Raw genomic sequence first — 24515 nt, 5'->3', positions numbered from 1 at the left:
CAGTGAACAGAGCAATTTGGGTAGGTGATGGGGTAGTCCAGGTGTAGTCAACCTGGAAAGATCATTGTAAAGCAATATTGTGAAGAGCTTTCAATGCCACACAGTGGAGTTCATAATATATCTCAGAGGCAGTAGGCAGGAAGCCAATGAGTACACCAAGAAAGCAAGTGTAAAGGAGAGGTGAGGGTCCTGGACAGAACCCTGAGGCAACCCCACATATAGTGGAAGGACCATGAATAATGAATTATCTTGCAAAGGAAACTGAGGAGGTTCTTACTGAGACTGGAGGAGAATCACAACAGAGAAATCTCAAAAGCCCAAGCACGTGAGAGAATCCAAGGGATTAGTATTAAATAAAACTAGTTTTGTAGATTGGAGTCAAATTATGGAGAAACCTGAATGTCAAGTTAGGGACTGAACATAAGGGAACATAAGTATTTGAGATTTCCAAATTTTTATAATTCCTATTTCTCATTAAGGGTAATTCCTTGGGTTCTAAGCATCATTTTCTTTTCTTTTGAGTAAGGAATTAGGCTGGGACTGAAGTATTGAGAATTGGGCTATTCTTTGAGAATCAAAAGAAAAGATAGCAATCTCCCAGAAGCAATGTTTATAATACTTTTGATCTTGAATATTAATCTGTGTTCTTTGGCAGCTATAGTGATGGACAAGGAAATCCAAGGGTATAAGAAATTCAGAATGGTACAGAAAAAAGGAATAGAAATAATTAAAAGAATAAGAAAAAGACCCAAGGGTGGGGGGAGGGAGATAAAAAGAATTGGGATTATTTAACTTACTTGTTGAAGGGAGGGTGAAGGGACTAATTATGCAGAGGATTATGACTAGATATTTCTACTTCCTCTGAAAACAGGGTGGGTGCAGCAAGAAGAATTTAGAAATTGGGCTACAGCAAAAGAAATACATAAAGAACTTCCTGGAAATAAGGTTTGCTAATTATTATAGTGAGTAAAGGAAGAATGCTGGGGAATTTTCTTTTCAGGAATTTTTTAAAAATATAGTAGCCAATGATCCTAGGACTGCAAGCAGGGGAATGAATGCAATGACTAGTCAAGAACAACATGAATGGTCCTGAAGCACAAAATTTAAATGGGAATTATAACTACTAGTTCTGCTTATTTCACTGTATGTCTTACATGTTTCTCTGAATTTTTCATATTCATTGTTTTTGTGATATATTAATATTTTATTGCTTTTATATACTACAGTTTGTTTAGTCATTCCACTGTTCACAGGCATATACTGTCTTTCCAGTTCCACAAAAAGTGCTACTCTGAATATTTTGCCTACCCTAATATTTGTTGATGCTATCACCTAATCATTTTCAACTATTGATCATTAAATAATACATTCACATTTCTCCCCACAAATCCCAGTAAAACAAATTACAAATATTAAATTTCTTTCCATCTCACTTTCCAATTCTCATTAGAGCATACTCAATTTATTTTTAAACCCTAGACATGTGAAATGTGCATTTTCATAGTTTTTATTTTTTACTGGATACCTTTGCTGTAGTCCTTTCTTCACATAAGGTTCTTTGAATTTTTGGCAACCACAATCAGGGTCAACACCAAAGATAACACAAATGTCTACTTTTCAACTTAGAAGGTACCTTCTAAGAGTGGAAACACAACTTTTTGATCTTCACATGTTTCAGTCAGTCAACCATTACATATATCTTGATCATTTACTATAAACCCAGACTCATCCTAGCTGTTGTAGGGGAAGCAGAAGAGTGAGGCATAGTCCTTGCCTTGAAATTCCTGTTTAAGATTAAGAAGCCATTCAAATGTCCTCTGTTTAGTCCTCTTTTTTAAAAAATTCTTCTAAGGATTCTATTTTTTATTCTAGTTATTTCCATCTGTTGAATACTTATTGTTAATCCTTTCAGTTTGCCCATCTGTATGTATTGCTTAATACCTCCCATCACACTATTTTAGATTTATCATAGCCTCATTTTTCTAACATCCCCTCCAGCCTCCTGGATAAATTACTTACTTCCTGCAAAGGACTTTGTACTCTATAGGTTTTCAAGTAAATCCCTGTGCTACCTTCCTTGTTTTGTATTGAACTCAAGAAAATCTCTCTCTTGGTGTCGGCTAAATCTTTTCTTTTTAGGGGCCAGAGGACAGGTGCGGGGGGAGCAATATTGATGTGGAGTAACATTGCTCAGTTATGTTAATCATAGGAATATGTTCCACCAGAATTTTTTATATCAGTGATCTCAGATTTTATTTCCTATTTAAAGCAAACATCAATTGCATAGGGTCTAGGATCTTTTCTACTACCCACAATGTGGTGAATTATTCATTTGGTCATCTTGAGTCCTTTAGGACTCGACATTTTCAGCGTGAAACAACACAACTTTTAGTGCTCATCTTTGCTTCAAATGAATTTGTGCTCCATTTCTGTTTTGGGAATCATCAATTGATTTCTTTTGAGATTATTTAAAGTTTTTCCCGTTCATCTCATTGCATTCTATGTAATACTTATTTTGGGAATCCATTAAAATATTTCACTGAAACTTCAATATGCTGTCATACCTTCATAATTTTCCTTTTAGATGAATTCCAGTTTAGTTGGTTGTCCTGATTTGCCATTTTCATTGAGATTTATAAATGAATTTTGACTACTTGAATTCATTCAATTTGGCATTAGGGAAAGTTTTGCCTAGTATCAAATGAAAAGTGAAATAGCGAAAAGAAATTCTTCATTCTACATATTTATGCTATATAACAATACTTTTAAAGATAGGTTGTTTAGAAAATAGTTCACTATGTTTAGAAAATAATCCCAAATTGGTATTTTTTATTATTGCAGTGTGGAATAGTAGGTAAGGAAATAGTGTTGGAGCTCGGAAGACCTGGGTTCAAGTTTAGCTTCAAGTCATGTCAACAAGCATTTATTAAGTGCTCCTATGTTTCAGGTGTTGTACTAAGCACTAAGGATACATAGAAAATCAGAAATGATCCTATTCTCCAAGAGCTCACATCTAAATAGAGATAATAATTGAATCCATGAGAGCTGCTAAGATCACCAAGGGAAACAGTATAGAGAAAGAAGAGAAGACCCAGGACAGAGCCTTAGGGGACACCCATGGTTACTAGATATGACCTAGATGAAGATTTAGCAAAGGAGATTGAGCAGGAGTGGTCAGATATCTAGGTAAAAGGAAGACCAAGAGAGAAGTGTCATGGAAACTGAGAAAAGAAAAAAAAGTATCCCAAAGGAAAAGATGATGAATAGCATCAAATGTTGTGAAAAAGTCCAGAAGGATGAGGATTGAGAAAAGGCTACTACAACATCTAAGAGATCGTTAGTAACTTTGGAGAGAATGATGAGATCAGACTGAAGACAGTAGAACAAATTTGAGCAACTAAGTAATTTTTACTCTTATAAATACCCAAATTAACTACAAAAGACCTGTGAAGGAAGATGTTGTCTATACCTGGAGAAAGAACTGATAAATAGGTGTGTGTATAGAATTATTTTACATACATGTATACATATATGCATACATATTTGTATCTAATAATAGTTGTTGATAGGGTGAGGGAGGGAAGAAAAAAGGAAAAAAAGAAATTTACAGGATAACTTTATTATATATATATAAAGAATAGCAAGTTGTACATAATAGATTTGCAGTTGCATGTGCAGTCATCTTTTTTATAATACTGTTATAGATATGCTTGTTTTATTCCATAAATTAAAAAAATAAAATAAATATTTTTTAAAGAAGAAAGTAAGAGGAGAGGGCACATATTGCTGCATACTGACTATGTGACCCTGGGCAAATTACTTAACCTTTTCATGCTTTAAGTAACTCTCTAATACAGTAAGTAGTTTCCAACATTTTGTTCTGTAAACCCCTTGCAACAACAACAAAAATATGTTGTGACACCCCCCCCCAGGATGATTTAATATGCTATTCACAATATCCTGTGATTATTTATCACTTAAGGCATCATTAAAGAATTATTAGCACAAACCTCTTGGGGGTTCCTGAACCACTAAATAGGAACTACTTTAGCTCGATAACTATAGTTACAGAGAAAGTGCTGACTTGGATCGATAGAGGTTGTTTCCATATCTGGGAATTCTCTGTATCAATGACATAAGAGATCTAATCCCTATTCCTCTTAGCATTTTAATATATATTATACCTTCTTACAAGACAGTTGAGTTAAAATTCCTGGAAATAATTTTTTAGTGGATTCAATTTACAACTTCAGTTTTGCCTTAGCATTGCAATTTAAAAAGCCATGAGCAAGTAGGGAAATTCTCATGATGATTCTATGTAGTTTCTCCATCTTGCCTGTCATAACCCAACATCTAAAAATTGGCTCTTCTATAAATTCAAGATAAGCCAAACAAAACATTGCAAGTTAGTCCTGCTCAAATTATAGAAATACATGCTCCACTGATGATGAGACAACTGAAATGCTGGTATATAATGTATATTGAGATGAAAGTTGATTCAGGCCATATCTACAATGCAAAAACAAAATCTGTTTCTACCTCCTTCATAACTCAGGTGTCTAGCCAGCTCTTGAGTAGTAACTGCAGATTAGGGTTTCATTGCTGAATGCATTCATGTCGCCATCTCAATTTGAGAAATGGATTTATTTTCTTCTCCATCTTCTGTTCCTTTGCCAAGAATCAATAGGAGTTCTGATTTAGGTAGGAAATCTGGTGATTCTTATACCTAGTCATAAAATATGTTGGCAGCTTCATGTATTTTCCAGAAATGCTACTTTCAGTTTTCAAAACCTTTCCTAGAATAAAATGAAAATGAAATGTTGAAAAGAAGTGCTCTAATAAAGAAACTGGATAAATCACTTCTTGTCAGTCCTTGTTCAACCTAATCCCATGCCTAGCCAGTCTCGCCTGCAAGCAAATATTTTGTTAAAATCCTAAATGCATTTAAAACAGACCCTTAATGCCTAGGTTAGAAACTATGCTAGACTCAAGAGGGTCAGGAGATGTCTTAATATGTACAGGTTGTAAAGTGGGAGCATAGGGGAAGGGTACCTGGATGGTTCTACTTCCTACTGCCCATGACCATGGATGAGGAAAATGGAGTGAGAGGAGAAAGAGTCCTACAAGCATGATTTGCATTCCAGTTAGGAATGAGCAGGAAACAAAAATACAAGAACCCCAGCCCTCCCGTATGCCTTCTTTCCCTTCTATTTTCTTTATTTCCCTCTCTTCTTACCAGTATTTTCCTCCCCCTAGGCTTGATGTTGTGTCAAATGCTTCATTTGATGAAAAACTAAAATGAAAATATACATTTAGTAAGGATATTTTAATGTTTTGTTTGAAATTCAGCAGTACATCAATCTGATGCCTTCAACTGGAATTTAATCTGGTGTTTCTGAAAACATTAATATAACTGGTGATGAACATTATTTTCATAGATCAATATCAAATATAGTTTACTTTCCTATATTCTTGTGGAATCATAAAACTGTTGAGCTAGAAAAGAGTTGAAAAATAATTTAATCCAACCCTTTCATTTTACCCAAGAGCAGAGTTAGATGCCTGTAAGTTAAATGCCCATGGTCACATAGCTAGTTAGTGGAAGAGTTGGGACTAGAGACCAAATGTTTTCACTTCCCTTCCAAGGCACTTTTCATTCTGAATGCTTTCATTAAAAAGATAAAAAGGCCAATTTAACATTAATATATTTTAAACTTTGTTTTAAAGTAGGTTGTTAGATCTTGAATGGATCATAAAGGTAAATTATTCTAACACCCTCATTTTATAAATGAAGAAGCAGTAATATAGGGCAAGTGATTTGGACAATGTCACCCATTTAGTTAGAAGTAGAGCTGGAGCTTAAACTCAGGTCTCCTGACTCCTATTCTTCTGTTCACCTTCTCTTACTTTATAATTCAGCCTAACCTGCCTTCTTGCTTCTCCTTATACTCCATCTCCCATCTCTGCACCTTTGTGGTAACTGTCTCCCATGCCTGAAATACATGCACTGCCATAATCACTTTTGCCTCTTTGAATCCCTTGATTCTTTCAAAATTCTGCTTAAGCTTCATATTCTACATAAAGCATTTCCTGATCCATCCAGATCCTAGTGCACCACCTCCAAAAAATTTACCTTATAGTTATTGTGTGTATATTCTTTAAATACTTATTATGTACTGTCTCCTGTGATGGCATGTAAGTTCCCTGAGGTCAAGGAATAGCTCATTCTGGTCTTCATGTTCCTCAGTGCCTGGAACAGTTCTTCTTTCCACTGTATCACACAGATTTCCAAGTAATTCATACCAACAGATTATGAACCAAGATGTTGAAAAATTTGTTTAAAGCATTATTCTGCTATATTTCTGAAAGTTAAATTAACCCAATTTAATTATTGATTAATAGCAATGTTACTATTTATCCTTAACCCAGGAAAATGAAAGGTAGCATTCATAAATAACACATATCTTTATGCCTACAGACACATCAAAAAAGGAAAAGCATATAAATTGAATTTTCAAAATAATATTCTCCCTCTTGGGTAAGGACAGTATCAAGATGAACTTTATATGTACACACACATATATAACATGTCAGTTGTGTGTATTTATATATGTAATTATGATATTTGATATATTACATATATCAGCAAGTACATGTATCTATACATATATAGATATGCTTTTCTACACACGTAATATACATATTACCTTCATTTGTCAGTGTTCTTCATATCACACACACATATACACACTCATTGATATTATTGCCCTAACCAAAACTTTAGAAAACATTGTCTTAACTTATGTTTAAGGCAAGATAAACACAGAGTGTCCCAAAAGTATAGCTTTAAAATGCACTAAGTATTTATCTTTCCATAAGCTCAAATAGCTTTAAACTGCACTAAGACTTTTAGGACACCTTCTGTATTTCTAGCAGAGTGCAGGATTCCAAGCTTTTGTTTTCCTTTACTATGCCAGGGTGGTTTTGGAAGCAGGTAGAGCTGGTATATTTCCCAAATGTATTAATTACCTTCTGCTTATTCCTTAGAAATTGTAGTTATATATTTATAAAACTTGGAGTTTCTTGTTAAATGTAACGTGGAAACATAAGTAAACATGAAATACAGTCATGTTGCCAGTGATCAAAATTTAAAAGATTTTTTTTAAACCAGACATCTCAGATTACCACCTTCACTTTTTCATTTTTAGGAAAGTAGCCAAACTTGAAGTTGTTTTTGATAAAAATTAAATAACTTTGTGTAATTAAGGAAAAATCCCTCCAATTCAAGTCATTATGTTCATCAGTTATTTTGTCCAGATAAATTTGTTTTAATATTTTTGTTATTATCATTATTATTATTTACAGGAGTAAAAATGGACTAAAGAAGAGGAAATTGACCAAGTAGGTTTCTCTGAATTTTTTTTCTCTTGATAATTTACTTAAATATATCTGTGTGAATATTGACAAGCCTTAGCTTAGTTACAAAAAAACTAAAAATCTGCTTGCATAGAAACAGGATGGTGTTTGGGAAACAAATCTATCCTATAATGTATAATAAGTCTGTATACTGAAAATGAACAAAACTAAGCCAAGAAGCTATGTGACTTAACACTATTGTTGGTAAGATCTGGGTTTAAATCCTGCCTCTAATAATAGGGTGAGCCATTGAACCTCTCTGACGCAAAAGTATTTTCTAAGATAGACAGGTTATGACCTGTGTTGGTGGAGAAATTATCTCCACCTAAGGAATCACTAGTTCTTGATGAAAATACTAAGAAAAAATATCATAGAATAAACCATAACACATAGGAAAATCAGGAAGAGAAAATTCAAATGGAAATATCAGAAAAGTTCTGTGAGAATTTTTTGCTTTAGATAACAGAAATTTTGCAGAATAATTTCAACAATTCTCATTCTATAGACCATCTAAGACAAGGCTAGGAAACATGGTGTGAGCAGTACTCTGAAGGTTTTGTCAGCTTGTATTTTTGATTCAGTGATTGTATTATGGAAGACCTTTTTTTTCTTCCCACATTTGGTATATAATAAATGCTTCTGGAAGTACTATTTCAGATTACCTCAACAAATAAAGAGCAAAAATGATTTCTCTGAGTAAAATGTATTTCAGTTATCTAGGAACATTTAAGTCAGCAAAACCAGGATTGCAATTGTTAAAGATTAACAGTTGCTGGGCTTCATTCTAATTACCCATTCCCTTCAGGCTTTTCCTTCATTAAAAATAAAAATAGTTTTAAATAAAAAATAGGACATTTATGCAAACAATTCACTCTTGATATTTGCCTCTGGTAGAACATTGAATCATTACTAATTGCAGGCAAAAAGAAAAAAGTGGGAATTGGCTGTTAAACTAAGTAATAACGAATGTAGGAATTATCCACTCCCATTGGAGGTATCTGTGGAATGGATGATATAAAAGTGGGTAATACAAAACTATTCATTGAATAGATGAACATTAATATCACTAGAATTCTTAGAATTAATATTATTTTTACATCACACTTTTCTCCTTAATTAAATTTTTCTCTAAGTTAATATTAGAATGTCAAATGCTTTTGTAGTCAACAAACAATAAGCACAGGGAAATCTTGTATTCTCTGTATCTTTCAGCCAATTTGTAATGGTAAAGATTGGGAGATTTGGTCTTCTGTGGAATTTTACCTGCAAAAACCTAACTGTTCTCCTCCAATATCTTCACCATAATTTCCCTCAATGTTTGTGCGGACTCTATTAATAAATGATTACTTACATGGGAAAGTAGGCCTATATGGCAGTAGAAGTTGATATTCCCATGGTCACTTTTTATGGGCAATGATAAAGGCTAAGACTTCCCCCATCATTTCTTTGATATCTTCCTTTCTCCTTCAGAAACCTTGAGAATTGCTCTCTCAAAACCCTCAAAATTATGTTACCTCCAGTACAGACCTTTTCTCTGAAAACTTAGTCTGTTTCTTTGTTTCCTTTAATGCTGTTTCTACCTCTCCTGTAATAAGCACACAAAAGCCTATGATATTAGTCTACATGTGACAGCTTCACTGTCCCTGAAGGTGAAAGTAGTTCATTATAAAAATATTTACAGACTTTTTCCGTTTTCATCTTTGGGGGAGATTTTTCTTCCAGTTTCATCCTTAAATGCCTTTGATGTGATTTTGTTAATATAACACCTTTCTGAACTAATGCATCAACTTCTATTCACATTGCCAGGCTGAATCTCTAGTAGGTAGATGATTGTTTCTACTCTCAGGGTTCTGGGGGTGGTGGGTTTCTAATTAGCAATTCTAATACCATCAATCACAAGTCTTCATTCAGTGTGATTTCTCCCTCCAATATATTAACCAGATGTTATCAGTTAGCTTTTACAAAACAATGTTTACTAAGACGGTATAGTAAGAACAGAAGTCACAGAAACATTCTAAACCAGGTCATGTTCTCCCTTCAGCACCTACTCAGTCTCTGAGGAGAGTGGCCTAAAATCTGAAACATGAAGGTGCTGCACACAATTAAGGAACACATGGAGTACCTCACAACTCCTGGCTGTGGGAGTCCTTTTCTTCCTTTTGTGGCATCCTCACCAAATTCACTTCCGTGTATAATGCCATAATCACTTCCTTCTTCAGCTGGGCTTGCTCCTGGGGCAAGCAGATCTCTACTCAGGACTGGTTTTTCATGAGAGTCAGCTACTGCTCTTTACAAGCTCTGTTTGATTCTTCTACCAATTTTGTTCATTGAGGAATTTCCTGATGGCTCTTCTGACTTTTTCTTTTGAGACTGGGTCTCCCTAGTTCACCCAGGCTACAAGCGTACATGGCCTAATCCTATTACTGATGAGAGCTTTGACCTGATCCATTTCTGTCCTGCTCAGGCTATATCCCCTTTAGGCGGCCTGGTAAGCCGCCTCTTTCCAAGTCTGCCAGACTTGGTATAGACAACCAAGCATCTCAGGTAACTGCAGCTCAGAATTCCTGACCTCAAGTGATCCATCCACCTGAGCTCCCTCAGTAGCAAGTATAGGTGTGTGCCACCATTCCTGCCTCTCCTCTGACCTTTTGAAGCTCACAAAGCTGGAAGTTGATCCATTTTGTCAGGGGATACTCATTCACCTAAGATAAGGAAAGAATAAAACACAACAGAACTAGGCATCATGAACTCAAGCATACTTGGCATCTGGTGTTGCTGGCCCTCCCCTCAGAGGCTCATAGCAGTTATTTCTTTCTTTTTAATAGTATTTTATCTTTTCCAGTTACATGTAAAGACAATTTTCAACATTCCTTTTTATAAGATTTTGAGTTCCAAATTTTTCTCCTCTCCCCACCCTCCCCAAGACAGCGAGCAATTTGATATAGGTTATATGCGTGCAATCATGTAAGATATTTCTACATTAGTCAGGTCATGAAAGAAGAAACAGAATAAAAGGAAAAAACACAAAAAAAGGAAGTGAAAATAATATGCTTGGATCTGCATTCAGACTCTCAGTTCTTCTTCTGGATGTGGGTAGTATTTTCCGTCTTGAGTCTTTTAAATTGTCTTGGATTGTAATGCCAAGAAGGGCTAAGTCTATCGTAGTTGATCACACAATGTTGGTGTTACTGTGTACAGTTGTTCTCCTAGTTTTGCTCACTTCACTCAGCATCAGTCCATGTGAGTCTTTCTAGGTTTCTCTGAAATCTGCCTGCTCATCATTTTTTAGGTTATACATGTCTAGTCATGCAAAACATATTCATAATAATCATGTTGTGAAAGAAAACATAGATGAGAACAAAAAACTCAAGAAAAATAAAGTAAAAAAAAGTATACTTCAATCTGTATTCAGATACCAACAGTTCTTGCTCTGGGGTTGGATAGCATTTTTCATCATAAGTCCTTCAGAGTTCTGTTGGATAATTGTATTGGTAAGTCATTCACAGATGATCCCTTTACAATATTGCTATTACTTTGTACATAGTATATTTCACTTTGCATCAGCTCATGTAAGTCTTTCCAGGTTTTTCTGAGAGCATCCTGCTCATCATTTCTTATAGCATAATGGCATTCCATTACATTCATATACCACAACTTGTTCAGCCATTTCCCAGTTGATGGGCATCCCCTCAATTTCCAATTATTTGCTATCCCCTCAGTTTCCAATTCTTTGCCACCACAAAAAGAGCTATAGCAGTTATTTCTTACCTGAAAGTCAGCAGGAGAGAAAATAAGTGTAAGAAGGGTCAAGGCAGGACATAATTTTTATAGAACTGAGTTGTGGTTCTGTCTTCAGGCCTTCTGGCTTTGAAGCCAATTAGAAACTCATCACCACTGTACCAATGGAGTTACCAGTACCTCAGCCACACATGGTCAGAAAAAAGCTCACCAAGCCTACATACACTGTATTGAAACCAGGCAGGGAATATTGTGTGTGCTCTGAAGACTAAGACCATATTGGCCAGTACTTAACATGATTAATTAGATCTCCCACCAAAGTTTTTTTTTTTAATTGGCTTTCACCTCTATGATTTCTGATTGTAAGCAGTACTGCTTTTTTATTTAGCTTTTTTAATTTTTCTAAGGAAATAAAATATAAGGTAGACTGTTCCAACTGTATTTCTGATCATCAGATTAATCCAGTCTAATTACTGATTAATAACTCTATAATTAGTTACCCCTAACTCAAGAAAATCAAAGGTAGCATATATTAATAGCACACATGACTCTCAATTCAGCCAGAGAGTCAAATGTTTGCTGACAAAGGTGGTTGGAGGAACTTTTGATCTTCTTGTTGTAGTAATTAATCAAAATTAATTAAATTTAATTAAATTTCTCTATGACATTATTATAATCAATGATGATGCTCTTTCCTCCATCCGTTTTCCAACTCTTGATATGGATAGCTTTTAAAAATAGGTTATGTTGGAGTAGTTTTCATTGTATGGCATTTTTTTCTTATCTTCATTCTTTTTTTCTATCTTTCTGCTAATTTTTGTGTTTACCAAGTTGTTGGACTGACTACACAGATAGTTGATTCAAAATTGACTCCCTCATCAATGAGTCTTTCCTATCCATTAAAATATAATCAATTTTATTTTTTAATGTTATCCAGTGTTCATCATGGTTAGCAATTCTCTGGAAAGCATCCATGAATTACAGACATGAAATTTTCATATAATTTGTGATCATTGATCTCTCACAATTTTTTTATTCCTGAGCCAAATTTTCAAACATCTTTTTTGCTATCCTTGGCTATTCAGATCATAGTGCCATTTTCCTTTTATTAATCATCTTTGCCAATCTGATGGTTTTTTCTTTCTTTTTTTTTTTTGGTTAGGTGACTTGCCCAGGGTCACACAGCTAGTAAGTGTTATGTGTCTGAGCCCGGATTTGAACTCAGGTCCTCCTGACTCCAAGGCTGGAGCTCTATCCACTGCGCCACCTAGCTGCCCTGCCAGCTAGGTGGTTTTAAAACAGAATCCCAAATTTTTTTAATTTTCATTTCTCTTATTATGAGTGATCTGGAGCATTTGCATAAGGCTATTTATAACCTGCATTTCTTCTTTCCCACCAATCTTTCAGACTAATTACACATTACTTTTCCTTATAAATTGCTCCAGCAAAACTTGACCCACTTGGATTACTCATATATGACATTTCATTTCCTTCATCTGTACTTTTGCATAGACTGTCCCCTTGTCTGGACCAAACCCCTAACTCCCTTCAAAGCTTAGCTCCAGTGAAGCCTCCTTTAAGAAGTCTTTCTAGATTTCCTTAGCTGTTAGATCCCCTCCCTTCCAAATCACCCCTTTTTATTTATTTTGTTCATGTCCCTTTATCTCACTTTATCTTCATAAAGTTAAGTCACTTGCCCATGGCCACACAGTTAGTGTCTGAGGCCTGACTAGAACTCATGTCTTCCTCACTCTGGACCCAGTGCTCTATCCATTGCACCACGCAGCTAATGTCAGTTGAGGCATGCAATATGTAGATTTATGCTTGCACGATATGATTGCCCCTATTATCCAATACAAAGTTCAAGTTGAAGCATTCACATAGGTGGTGAGGTCCTCCAGATATTCCTATTTATTAATAGCATTATACTGATTCAAGAGTAGCCCAGAACATTGCAGGGCATCCTAGCTGACATTCTTAATGGCTCAAAAGGGCCTGGACTAATCCTCCATTTAGAAAGAATCAAGTGTTGAAAATGTTTAGATATCTTCCACTATATATAGGTCTGGGACAAACACGGGAAGCACACAATGACTGGAACCCAGGTTTGAACAGAAGAAGAGAGTGGGCTACGTTGACTATTAGAAATTGCAAAGTTCTTTTAATTGCCTTAAGCTTCTCCAGGAAAGAAAGGTCCATTTTTTAAAAATCAGCATTATTTTGTTGGTGTTATATGACTAAGAGTAGTGAAACACTGTAGTCTCCAAAGAATTCTAAATCACCTTCACCCAAAGAGCAATGGAGAGAGGCATGGTGAACATGAATGAGTCATAACACATTACAAACAAAATATTATGTAAATGAAGCAATATAGAGGATGCCATCAAAGAAGTATTTGAGCAAAAAGAAAAATGGAACAGTCATAATGGTGAGACTGAGGGAGTCAGGAAGACCAGATGGCCTGCTAGCTGTGCAGCCTTGGACGAGTCACTAAAACTCTGTCTACCTCAAAATGGAGATAATAAGAGCACATACCTTTCAGTGTTCTTATAAGGATAAAATTTGTAAAATGCTTTGTGAACTTTAAAGTGCTATCTAAATGCTAGCTAACTATTGTTATTATTATTATGTACTATATGTATAAACTTTTGTATATGTACATATATACACACATAGAATAAATATGTGACAAGAAACAATAAATATGTGATATTTGTTAGAAACCTTCCTAACTCAGTAAAGTACTCATCAGAGTTTGTACTCTGTTGCAAAAGCTTTTAAGAAAATAAGGTTAATTAACTCTGTCCCCAAATGAATCAATAAAGAAGTGGGAGTACATGCATACATGAATATTACATGAATATTATATACACAAATATATTTATATATCGACATATGTGGCAAGCACACTCAATAAATGCTTAGTTCGATTTTGCCTGAGTTTCTATAAAATCTCTTTATCCTATTAGTACTGGATTTTTAATGAGTCAACAGCATTGCTGGGGTTCTGATGGAATGGTTTGATCAAATAATGAAGAAGATAGAAGGGTACATTATTTGTTTTTACTGCATCAAGGAGTAACAAGGTTGACACAACAGGAGAAATAAAAAATATCCTTTAATTTCTTAGCCAGTTCAGCACATGGGTCACTACCTTCAAAGAGCTTGTTGAAAGATAGATAATATCAACTAAGAAAAATGCTGAGAATTAAACTTTTAAGATTGTGAGTTGTCGTATAGTAATCATGAAAGTTCAATGTTATAAGTTCTATATTTATCAAACGTGAAAAATTGAGGCCAGAGTAGGAATGTACCATTGAATGAGATGCCATGTTAATTACTTATACTCATTTAAATACATAATACTATATTTTAACAACATTCTATTCTATTACTTTCTTTGTGCTTAACAAAGTCCTGTTCAGCTGGATGACTTTGATGCCTACATCAAAGAGATGGCCAAAGATTCAGATTACAAATTTTCTCTACAATTTGAGGTAAGTGTGATATAACAATTCATTTCAATAAAACAAATATTTATATATAGGTGTAGTCTTTATATTATCTGTCAATGTTGGTGGTATATAATGAAAAGAAAGGAAAACCTTTTTATTCACTGTTTGATGACTCCCACCCTTGGAATGTGGGCAGGCTAGACTTTCCCAGCCATTCTCCTCCTATGCAGCCTAATGCCTAGGCACCAGCTAAGTATCCCTGGGGAGAAAACAATGGAAAGGATAATTCAATAGCTACTTTTATCAGTAGCTATTGACTTGTTTTAGCTTAAAGAAAGAAAAATCTTGGGGCTTTCCCCTGTTTGGGGACTTTGATTTTTTTTTTAAATTAATCAATTAAAGCCATAAGGTTCTTTTTCAATTGACTTAGACTCACTGTCAGGAAAAGGTTTTATAGTTTGGACTGAAGTTTGAACCTCTTGTTTGCATCTTGGTATTTCACAGGCTTAATCAGATTTTATTTAGTGAGCAAAAATTCATACTTAAACAGAAAATAGATGATTTTATAGAATCGAATAAGCTTTGGAATCAGCTTCTGCCTCTTTTGAGCAGAGAGGGAGAAGGAAGAGGAGATTCATCTTCACAGCCAGAAACCTGTTCTTTTAGATGGAACTCAAAACACTCACTCATCACTAACTCCAACTGTACAATTCTGGCTGCTGAAAGTAGAGGCAGCTACTCAACTTCAACATTCAGTTTTCCAATTTGTAAACTTGAGTTGCAAAACGCTTACTTAGAGCTCCTCTCTTTTTTGACTTCCATCTAAATCTACACTCAGGGTCTCCCTCTGGAACTCCTCTCTCCCCAATCAGATTGTGCTGTTGCCAGCATGGATTACTTCAGTGTACATTTTGTCCAGGCATTCCATTTGTCCCGACTTTGTCTCCTTCAGTTTAATGTACTAGTGACGGAAATTTCAGGGTACAGATTTGATGGTTTCTCTACAACTGATGATGAAAACAGATTGTTATAGAAAAATGGGAGGTTTTGTTACATTTTACAGTCACTTGTTTTCCTTCTACCAGATTCCTCTGACTGTTCTTGGAAAGTTGAAGCTTAGTTACGTTTCATGCCAAACTTTTTGTAGACTTTGCTTCCAGTGGTTTTTTTTTTTTTTTTTTTTTGCTGTTTTACAAAGTGTTACTGCTCATAAAGTTCTTCCACTCTCTTCCATGGTTTTTTTAAAAAACGTCTCTCTTAGCTGCCATCTCTCCCTCCTTGGCAGGGAAATCAAGTGTTTGCTAGTGAAGGGGAATTAGGGACTCTTTTTACTTATTCATTCTGTTGACAATTTTATGTCAGGTAAACTTTTTCCAGCAATGGTGATAATCAGGGTCAATATCACTGTTTTTTTTTTCCATTTTCCATTTTGGAAACATTAATAGCTTCTTTGGATAAGTCAGTTTAGAGCTATTAAAACTTCACAGTGACCTCTTCTCATCTTTATCTTTATTCCATGTTGATTTTGACATTTGCCCTTATTGGTCTTGTTGCATACACAGCTAATATGATATGACTTCCATGTCAGTAACCAGTCATTTCCTACCTATTGTGATATAATGTCATTTTTGTTTATGTATATGTGATGACAATCAGCATCACCAAGTATATTTTCATATGGTTTAGAGGATCTTGTCTAGTTCTTTAGGTTGTAAAATTTCTCTACCTCTTTGTCTTCTGCAAGAGATGTTGGTGTAGCAGAGGTACAAATTAGTACAATCATTTTGAAAAGGAATATAGAATTTTGCAAATAAAGTGACTAAAATATCCATTTTTTTTTGTGCTACCACTTTTGTGCTAGCAAAGAACTGGAAACAAAGTAAATGTCCACCAGTTGGTGAATGGCTAGACAAATTATGGGATATGAATATCTTACTGTGCTGCAAGAAATGACAAATATGATGAGTACAGAGAAGCATGGAAAGACTTACTTGAATTGATGCAGAGTGAAATAAGCAGTAAAGAAAACAATGTATACAATGACTAAAACAATATAAACAGAAAGAACAACCACAAACAATAAAAAACGAATGTTGCGAAATTGCAATGGCCCCAAAGAAGAGATAGGAAAAGATACTTTCTCCCACTATTTCTCAGAGGTGGAAAAGCCATGGTTATAGAACATTCAATGCTTTTAGATTGTTACAGTGTATTGAATGTTTTTTTAAAATTGATTTTTCTCTTCTTCCTCTTGTTTTTTAAAAAAAATATTCTTTGTTATGTGAAATGGCTGTTGGGGAAGAACAGGAGGCATGTACAGGGAGAAATTTTGGTGATGTTAAAATTATATCAATAAAATTATTTTTAAAAACAGATGCTGATTGTAACTTATGATTATCTTCATGTCAATCTTCTTATTTATGTTTATCATGAGCACTGCAAGGCAAGAGGATCAAGATCATGTGACATGATGTTTTTTCTTGCCTTTGGTCACATGTTCAAACCAACTCTGACAACTTCTTTGTCTCTCCAAGGAGAATCTCTAAATCATTCTTTGTTTAGATGCAATTACTTTTTTATTTTCTGGCTTCATTTATCACAAGAATATCCATATTGATGTGGTTCAGTTCTTCTAATTGTGTGAATTCACTGGTCATTAGACAAAGAACTCTCATTTATAGATACTCTTAAAACTGTGAGATCATTAGTATTCTCTGAGCTCCTTTTCATCCTTCCACCATGACCCAATGGAAATAGAAAGGAGTTATATAGTATTAGGGGCCATTTAAAATTTCTTTCTTTTTTTTTTCTTTTTCTCTGTTCTCAGTTAGGTTGGTCTTCAGACAGTAGACCATAAATCTCAATATATAACTTCTTACATTTCCCTTGGAAAAACAGTGGAACAGTGTCAGTTTCTATACTCTCTAATTTTCAAAGGATAATAGCCATCTTTCCCAGTTATTTAGTGAAATTTCCTTAATTCGAATCCTATCCCCTGCAATGTAAAGGTCCTCTCTATATAGCTTTTTGTAGATAAGCAAAAAAAGATTTAGCATATAATCTCAGAATTCTCCTCTTTGTCATTAATAGGAGTTGAAGCTAATTGGACTGGATATTCCACATTTTGCTGCTGATCTTCCACTGAATAGATGTAAAAATCGTTACACAAATATTCTACCATGTAAGTATACTGAACATTGATCCAGTTATGCTGGTATAAATCAAGGGCCAAAGTTTGTTTGTTTTTTTTTTTTAGCAGTTTATCAGTTTTTCTTAACTATGACAAAATCATGTCACAAATCCATGTCCCTGTTTAGGGACATGGGTGTCTGTAGATTTGGTAAGAAATGGTTATGAATGGGTGGTATTTTACTAAAAGAAATTATGAATATTTAACCCTGGTTGAAAACATTAAACTTCAGGCTGAGATTAAAATAAGGGTCCCCATAACAGGTGATATTTATTTAACATTTCAGGAAGGTACAAGTGAAAGACAGCTTATCTGAAATGCCTTCTTACAGCTGACAAGCTCTACTCAACCTGATAATTTTTGCAATAGGAATTGTATTTTAGGAAAAGACAATAGAATATACAGTTAAAGATCCCTTTTCTAACTAGACTCTACTTTTTCTCTCTGCTGAAGTGTGCCATGAATACCACCCCAAGATTTGTAGAATCAGAAAAAAGATTCTGGGGTCACCAGATAGGTCTGCCCACAAGCCAACTCTTGCAAAGGCACACTTGTAACTCCTTTCATACCCTAAGAGTTAGATGGCATTTCATATAGTCGTTTCCCCTCAGGAAATGATCCAAGGGATGATATGTTTATGAAATTATCAGATGACATGAAACTGTTAGGGATTCCTAATATATTTGGATGGTGAAATCAAGAGTCAAAAAGGCTGAAACAATGACAAGTTTGTAAGTTGAGATTTAATTGCATTAATATATTAATAATGATATATATTAAGTTCTGCATTTGAGTCCAGAATATCAACTGTACAAATATAGAATTTGTCAAATATAGGTAGATAGTTCATGTGGGGAACCCCCTAAAGAGTATTAATCAATTACAAGTTTTATATGAATTATGCTACAATCTAAAAAACTAATGAAAACAGCTGTCATTTGTGTCAGTGATTTAAGATGACAACTACTTGCCATATTTAAGTGTGTAATTGTCAAGTGGGACCAGCACTAGCAATTAATGACATCCCCTAATGGCTCCATTACTAGAGTGAATGGAGGTGGGGGTGATGATAATAAGGGCTGAGAGGAATAGGAGAACCAGGGTCAAGCAGAGGGATTGTGGGAAAGTTAGGGAAACTAAAATACAGCAAGTACCAGAGTTGATGCTATGACCAAAGTCAAGCTACCCCCTGGAAGTTTAGGTCTTTTTATGCTGGAGTCATGTGTGCCTTGCCCCAGCTGGTGCTCACGTCCCTTCATAATCCTAAAAGTCTCATAGACTTTTGCTGACTTCGCCCACGCTTCAATTGAGGGCTCATAAAGTACCCATCTCACATGAAGAATTGTGAATATAACTCCCCTCCTTTTGGCATCTTTACAGATGACTTTAGCCGTGTCAGATTAGTCTCCATGAATGAAGAGGAAGGAGCAGACTATATCAATGCCAATTATATTCCTGTAAGTAAAGAGAATCAGGAAGTATAACTGATCAAAAATATTAGAATATATGTATATGCATATTATATGCATACTCTGTGTGTGTATGTGTAGATTGGTGTGAATAATTGCATAGACTTCTTCAGTAAACATTTTTAAGCACCTACCATGGGGAACCTGATATAGGGCAATGTAGTATACAAATATACCTAAAGGCATAGATTTCTATAATGGAACTTACAGTCTAGGAAGTGTAAGGCACATGTTCAGATAATACAAAATCAACTGAAATATTATAAAGTGCTAGGAGATCAGATGAGAGAAGTCAGTTCCAGGGTAAAAAAAGAAAGAAATATTTAATAAATCTTCTCTCTTCCCTATTGTTTAGTGGACAATATCCATTTTTCTTTTTCAGAATGTAGAGTAAAAACAAATGAACAAAACCCTATTCTCTTTTTTTCCATTTTCAAATATTATTCTAACAGACTTTTAGTATGAGCTGAAATCAGAAATGATGCCACTAGTTACCTCTACTTTTTGTGATTTTTCAAAGCTGGAGATCTGAAATAGCTACATCTGAGCCACTGGGATGCCACCCCAACCAACTGCTCAAAATGGTTGTAAAGACAGAAATTGTCAGGCTGTTATATGTTCTAGAGCCTTGGAAGCAATGCTGGACATCCTATAGGTCTGTGTAGTCATTTAAATTAGCCTAGGTGGCTAGCTAACAAAAACATTTTCAAAATTTAACCTTAAAAAACTATATGGTTAGAGTCAGATTTTTCTTTTTAATCAGGCCTCCTACATTAATACTGCAGGTGCTTATAATTTGTCCATTCAGGCACTAGTGTTGGCAACAGCCTATGGGTAATGCCTTTACTACTTTTTTTTTTAAAACAGGGGTATAACTCACCACAGGAGTACATTGCCACACAGGGACCCCTCCCAGAAACCAGGAATGATTTTTGGAAGATGGTTCTGCAGCAGAGGTCACAGATTATTGTCATGCTCACTCAGTGTAATGAGAAAAGGAGGGTAAGTACCCAAGTTCTGTTTTAAGCTGGGGAAATCAATTGGAATCCTTCAGTTTATATTGAAAATAGGACTTTTGTGTATTTATATATGCATATATAAATAAATATATGTGTATTGTTGTAGTGCAGGAACTCAGCTTCTGGCAGGTTCATGTTAGATTCAGCCAAACCACAGAAAGACAATGGAGCAACAGACAGGGGATTCATACCAGTTTATTGCTCCAACTGGTGGCCAGCAAGGAGGAAGTGAGGAAAGATAGCCGCACTCCTTAGCCAGTGCGCACTTGATTTATAGGATAACAGGCGAAGAAGGCATTTTGCTAAAGAGCAGCTTCATAAGTTCATATTAACTTTAACAATATAATGATGACAGCATAGCATATGAGCAGTAGGTGTTTACTACTTTAAGCATAAATGTTTATATTTTTCGAGGTTATACAATGATGCACAAGTGTAGTGTGACCATAGATCCTGGGAACTAATATCTATGATTCTGGGAACTATTATCTAAAAAAGAATAACAAAATCCACCTTATATATAATTGTATATTGCATTATACAATATTGATGTATTTATTATATATTATATATACATTTATTATATTATATTGTATTACATCATATTACATGATATATCATATCACATTATATAATATTATATAATATAATATTATATTATATTTACATATATTGTAGTATTTAGACAGTAAACATGGTAAGTATTGGGAAAGAAATTTCAGTGAAATGCCATTGATAAAACTTTAACACAAATTAGGGCATTTGGTTTTTGAGTTTTATTTTGTTTTGTTTTTTAACCAAACATACCAGAACCTCTTCATCCAAATGAACCTTGTTGCTTGCATAGCAATCGCTCTGGGAAGTGATACCCACTTATTCAAACACTGCTACCATTGGTCACGGCACAGAGATTCTACCTTCAGAAATGCCTTCGGTCATCCGCTGACTTAGATCACTTTCATTATTTTCTGGTCCCACCTTGTTTCTGACCCAAGTGCTAATTGCTTGACCTGATCCACCTCCACATTCCCCAGATTCAACTTCAACTTAGCTAAGCTATTCTTCAGATTCCAGAAATACAGGCCTTTGCTTAGCCCCTGCTCAAAATCTTTCCAGCTTGGTAGGAACTGCTGTAGCTTGTGTTTTGCTGGCTGAGCCTTCTAGAATAAAAAAAGTTGGTATTTACATAGTTCTTTAAGGTTTGCAAAGCTACTTATGTACATTTTCCCACTTGATCCTTGCTAATCTATGAAGAAGGCACTATGGATTTATTATCCTCATTTTACATATCAGGAAACTGAAACTTAGAGAGGTTGGGGACTCTCCCACAGTAACACAGATATCAAGAATCAGAAACAAGTTTCACTTCCCTGTTTCTATCAGGGGCACCACCATCCTTCTGGTTACCCAGTCTCACAACTTTAGGGTCCTCTTTTACTCCTCATACTCCCTTATCTCCCACATCTAACAAGTTTCCAAGTCATCAATCCTACTTCCACATCTCTCACTCCATACTTTTCTTTCAATTCACATGGCTAATACTCAAGGTCAGGCCCTCATCAACTCTTGTCTGACCTTATTTCGGTAACCTCCTAATTGATTCTCCCTGCCTCTAGGCTCTCCCCTCTTCAAAGCATGCTAGTCTACATAGCTGCCAGTGATATTCCCAAAGCACATGTTGAGCCAAGTCATTATCCCACTCAAGAAACTCCAGGGGCTCTCTGTGGCTCTATGATGAAATACAGGATCTTCTGTTTTATTTTTAAAACCTTTCACAATCTGTCTCCAGCCTACTATTCCGGAGTATTACACATAACTCCTCGTCATGCATTCCATGCTCCACCTAATTGATATACTCACTGTCCTTCGCCCTTGATGTTCCATCTGTAGTCTCTGTGCTTTTGAACAAGCTGTCCCACATGCCTGGAGTGCACTCACCCTTCACTTTTGCCTTTTAGAATCCCAAGTCTCCTTCAAAACTCAGCCCCAGGATTACCTCCTATGTGACATATTTCCTCCTTCTCCCCAGTTGCTAATGCCTCCTTCCCCCCAAAAAATGACCTTACATTTTACATATTTTGTATCTACTTATGTTTGTACATGTTATTTCCTTCAATAGAATCTAAGTACCTTGAGGACAGGAATTATTTAATTTTCATCTTTATTTTGCCTAACACCTAGCAAAGTTTCTGGCACATAGTAAGTACTTGATAAGTGCTTGCCAATATGTTGATTGACTCTAAGACCAGTCATCTCTCGGTACCATGATGACACATTGAAACAGTGAAGCTTGTATAAAGAAAGGGCTTTGTAATGTATCAGTGTTATGTGGCATGATCCAATGGAAAAAGTGAAAGCCAGAAGACCTTGATTCAAGTCCTAGGCTCTACTAATTAATATCTGCTAATGACTTTCTGAATAAAGACTCTTTTCCAAGGCTCAGTTTCCTCATCTATAAATTAAGGCAGGTTTGACTAGATGACCTTTACAGTAACTTCCAGGTCTACAACTATAATTTTGTGATAAAAATATTTCAAGTACTAATTATAAAATAAAATGTTAACTTTAATTTACCTATTTCTGTCTGGTTTGCATCCTTTCTAAACTGTACCCTCTCTTCTTATCATACAATCCTATATGTAGAACCAGAAGGGCTCTTAGAGGCCACCTAAATCAACCCCTTCATTAAACAGAGGAGGAACCTGAGGCCCAGGGAGGTTAAGGGGTTTCATAAGAGTCAGAGGTAGGATTTCAAGTTAAGTCTTTGTTCCTTATTAAGGTGAAGCTTGAAGATCAAAGAGAGAGGAATCAAATAAGATTATAAATTTTTAGTCTTTTCTTAAAATACCTTGATGGATTTCTTATCACTCCTCCTCATAGTTGTTCTGAAAGCAAATATCCTTTTTTTTTTTTGTTCCAGGTGAAATGTGATCATTACTGGCCCTTTACCGAAGAACCCATTGCTTATGGAGACATTACAGTGGAGATGACTTCTGAAGAGGAACATAGTGATTGGGCCTATAGAAGTTTCCGAATCAGCTATGTAAGTGGCAGGGACCACATTACTTTGCTTACCACAAATTTTGGGAATTCTCTGCAATTATCAGGTGAAGAGACTAGCATTCAAGATAGACATTGATACCTATAGAGTTTGAAATATAAATTCTTCCAGGATATAATCTCATAAGTGAACTTTGGCTTCACAGTTTCCATTCCATTCAATATGGATTTGGATGGCATGGATCCATTCATCAATCAACCACCAAGCCTTTGCTAAGGGCTTCCTATGTTCCAGAACTGTGCTAAATGCTGAAACTATGAATAAGAATCTGAAACAATTCCCACCCTCAAGAAGCTTACATTCCAATGAACTGTAAATCAGAACATACAAGATAAATAGGGATTCTAAGATAATAAGGGATTCTAAGTGTTGGAAGTTGAGAAGGAGAATGTTCCAGGCCTGGGGAACTCTTTATATAAGGGCAAGGAGATATGAGATAGATGGAGGATCCTTTGTGAAGAATAGTAGGCAAGCCAGTATGGCTTTACCTTACAATACCTAGAACATAAGAAGACTGGAAAGAGGAAGGGGCTGGGTGGTAAAGAGGCTTAAATGCTAAAAAAAGACTTTTTATTTGATCCTGTAGGTATTAGAAAGTCACTGGAATTTGGTGGGGCAAGGGATATGTAGAAGGAATGACATATCAGTCTCATGCATTAAGAAAATCACTTTGTCAGCTGTGCAGAAGATGGATTGGAATGTGTAAAACCTTGAGCCAAGGAAACAAATTGGAATATTATTTATGTAGTACAGGCAAGAAGGTTATTAGAGTCTGAACTAGGATGGTGGCTATGTGAGACATGTTATAGAAAAAAAAACATTACAATATTTAGTAAGTGATTGGATACCTGGGGTAAACAAGAGAGAAGAAATGGGGAGGTTTTGAGCCTATTGTAACTGGAAGGTTGGTGGTACCCTCAATAGTAATAGCGAAATTTGAGAGAGGGTAGGTTTTGTTGGGGGAAAAATAATGAGTTTTGTTTTGAACACATTGAGTAAGAGATTTTGCCATCCCATTTGAGTTGCCTATAAGACATTCGATTTAAAATATGCAACTGGCATTTGTTGATTTGGGACCATAACTTAGGAGAGAAACTAGGTTTAGTAAAAAAATGTAGAGAGACTCATCAAATGAGATCACCAAGTAATAAAGTATAGAAAGGAAAG

The 24515-nt window shown here is 35.3% G+C and overlaps 1 protein-coding gene across 2 annotated transcripts in view; it reads left to right on the top strand.

Moving 5' to 3' along the window:
- PTPRO (protein tyrosine phosphatase, receptor type O) overlaps positions 1–24515 on the top strand; it is a 200363-nt gene that overhangs the window by 152824 nt on the left and 23024 nt on the right. For both annotated transcript variants that reach the window (XM_027838702.1, XM_027838703.1), the window contains 6 exons: positions 7366–7401; positions 14570–14651; positions 17700–17790; positions 19180–19256; positions 20136–20270; positions 23208–23330. In XM_027838702.1, the coding sequence (XP_027694503.1) occupies positions 7366–7401; positions 14570–14651; positions 17700–17790; positions 19180–19256; positions 20136–20270; positions 23208–23330 (544 nt within the window). The remainder of the gene's footprint in view (positions 1–7365; positions 7402–14569; positions 14652–17699; positions 17791–19179; positions 19257–20135; positions 20271–23207; positions 23331–24515) is intronic.

This window comes from Vombatus ursinus, unplaced genomic scaffold (genome assembly GCF_900497805.2).
Source record: "Vombatus ursinus unplaced genomic scaffold, bare-nosed wombat genome assembly UNPS02014830.1, whole genome shotgun sequence".
Classification (NCBI taxonomy): Eukaryota; Metazoa; Chordata; class Mammalia; order Diprotodontia; family Vombatidae; genus Vombatus; species Vombatus ursinus.
This window is presented reverse-complemented; position numbering and strand designations above follow the sequence as displayed.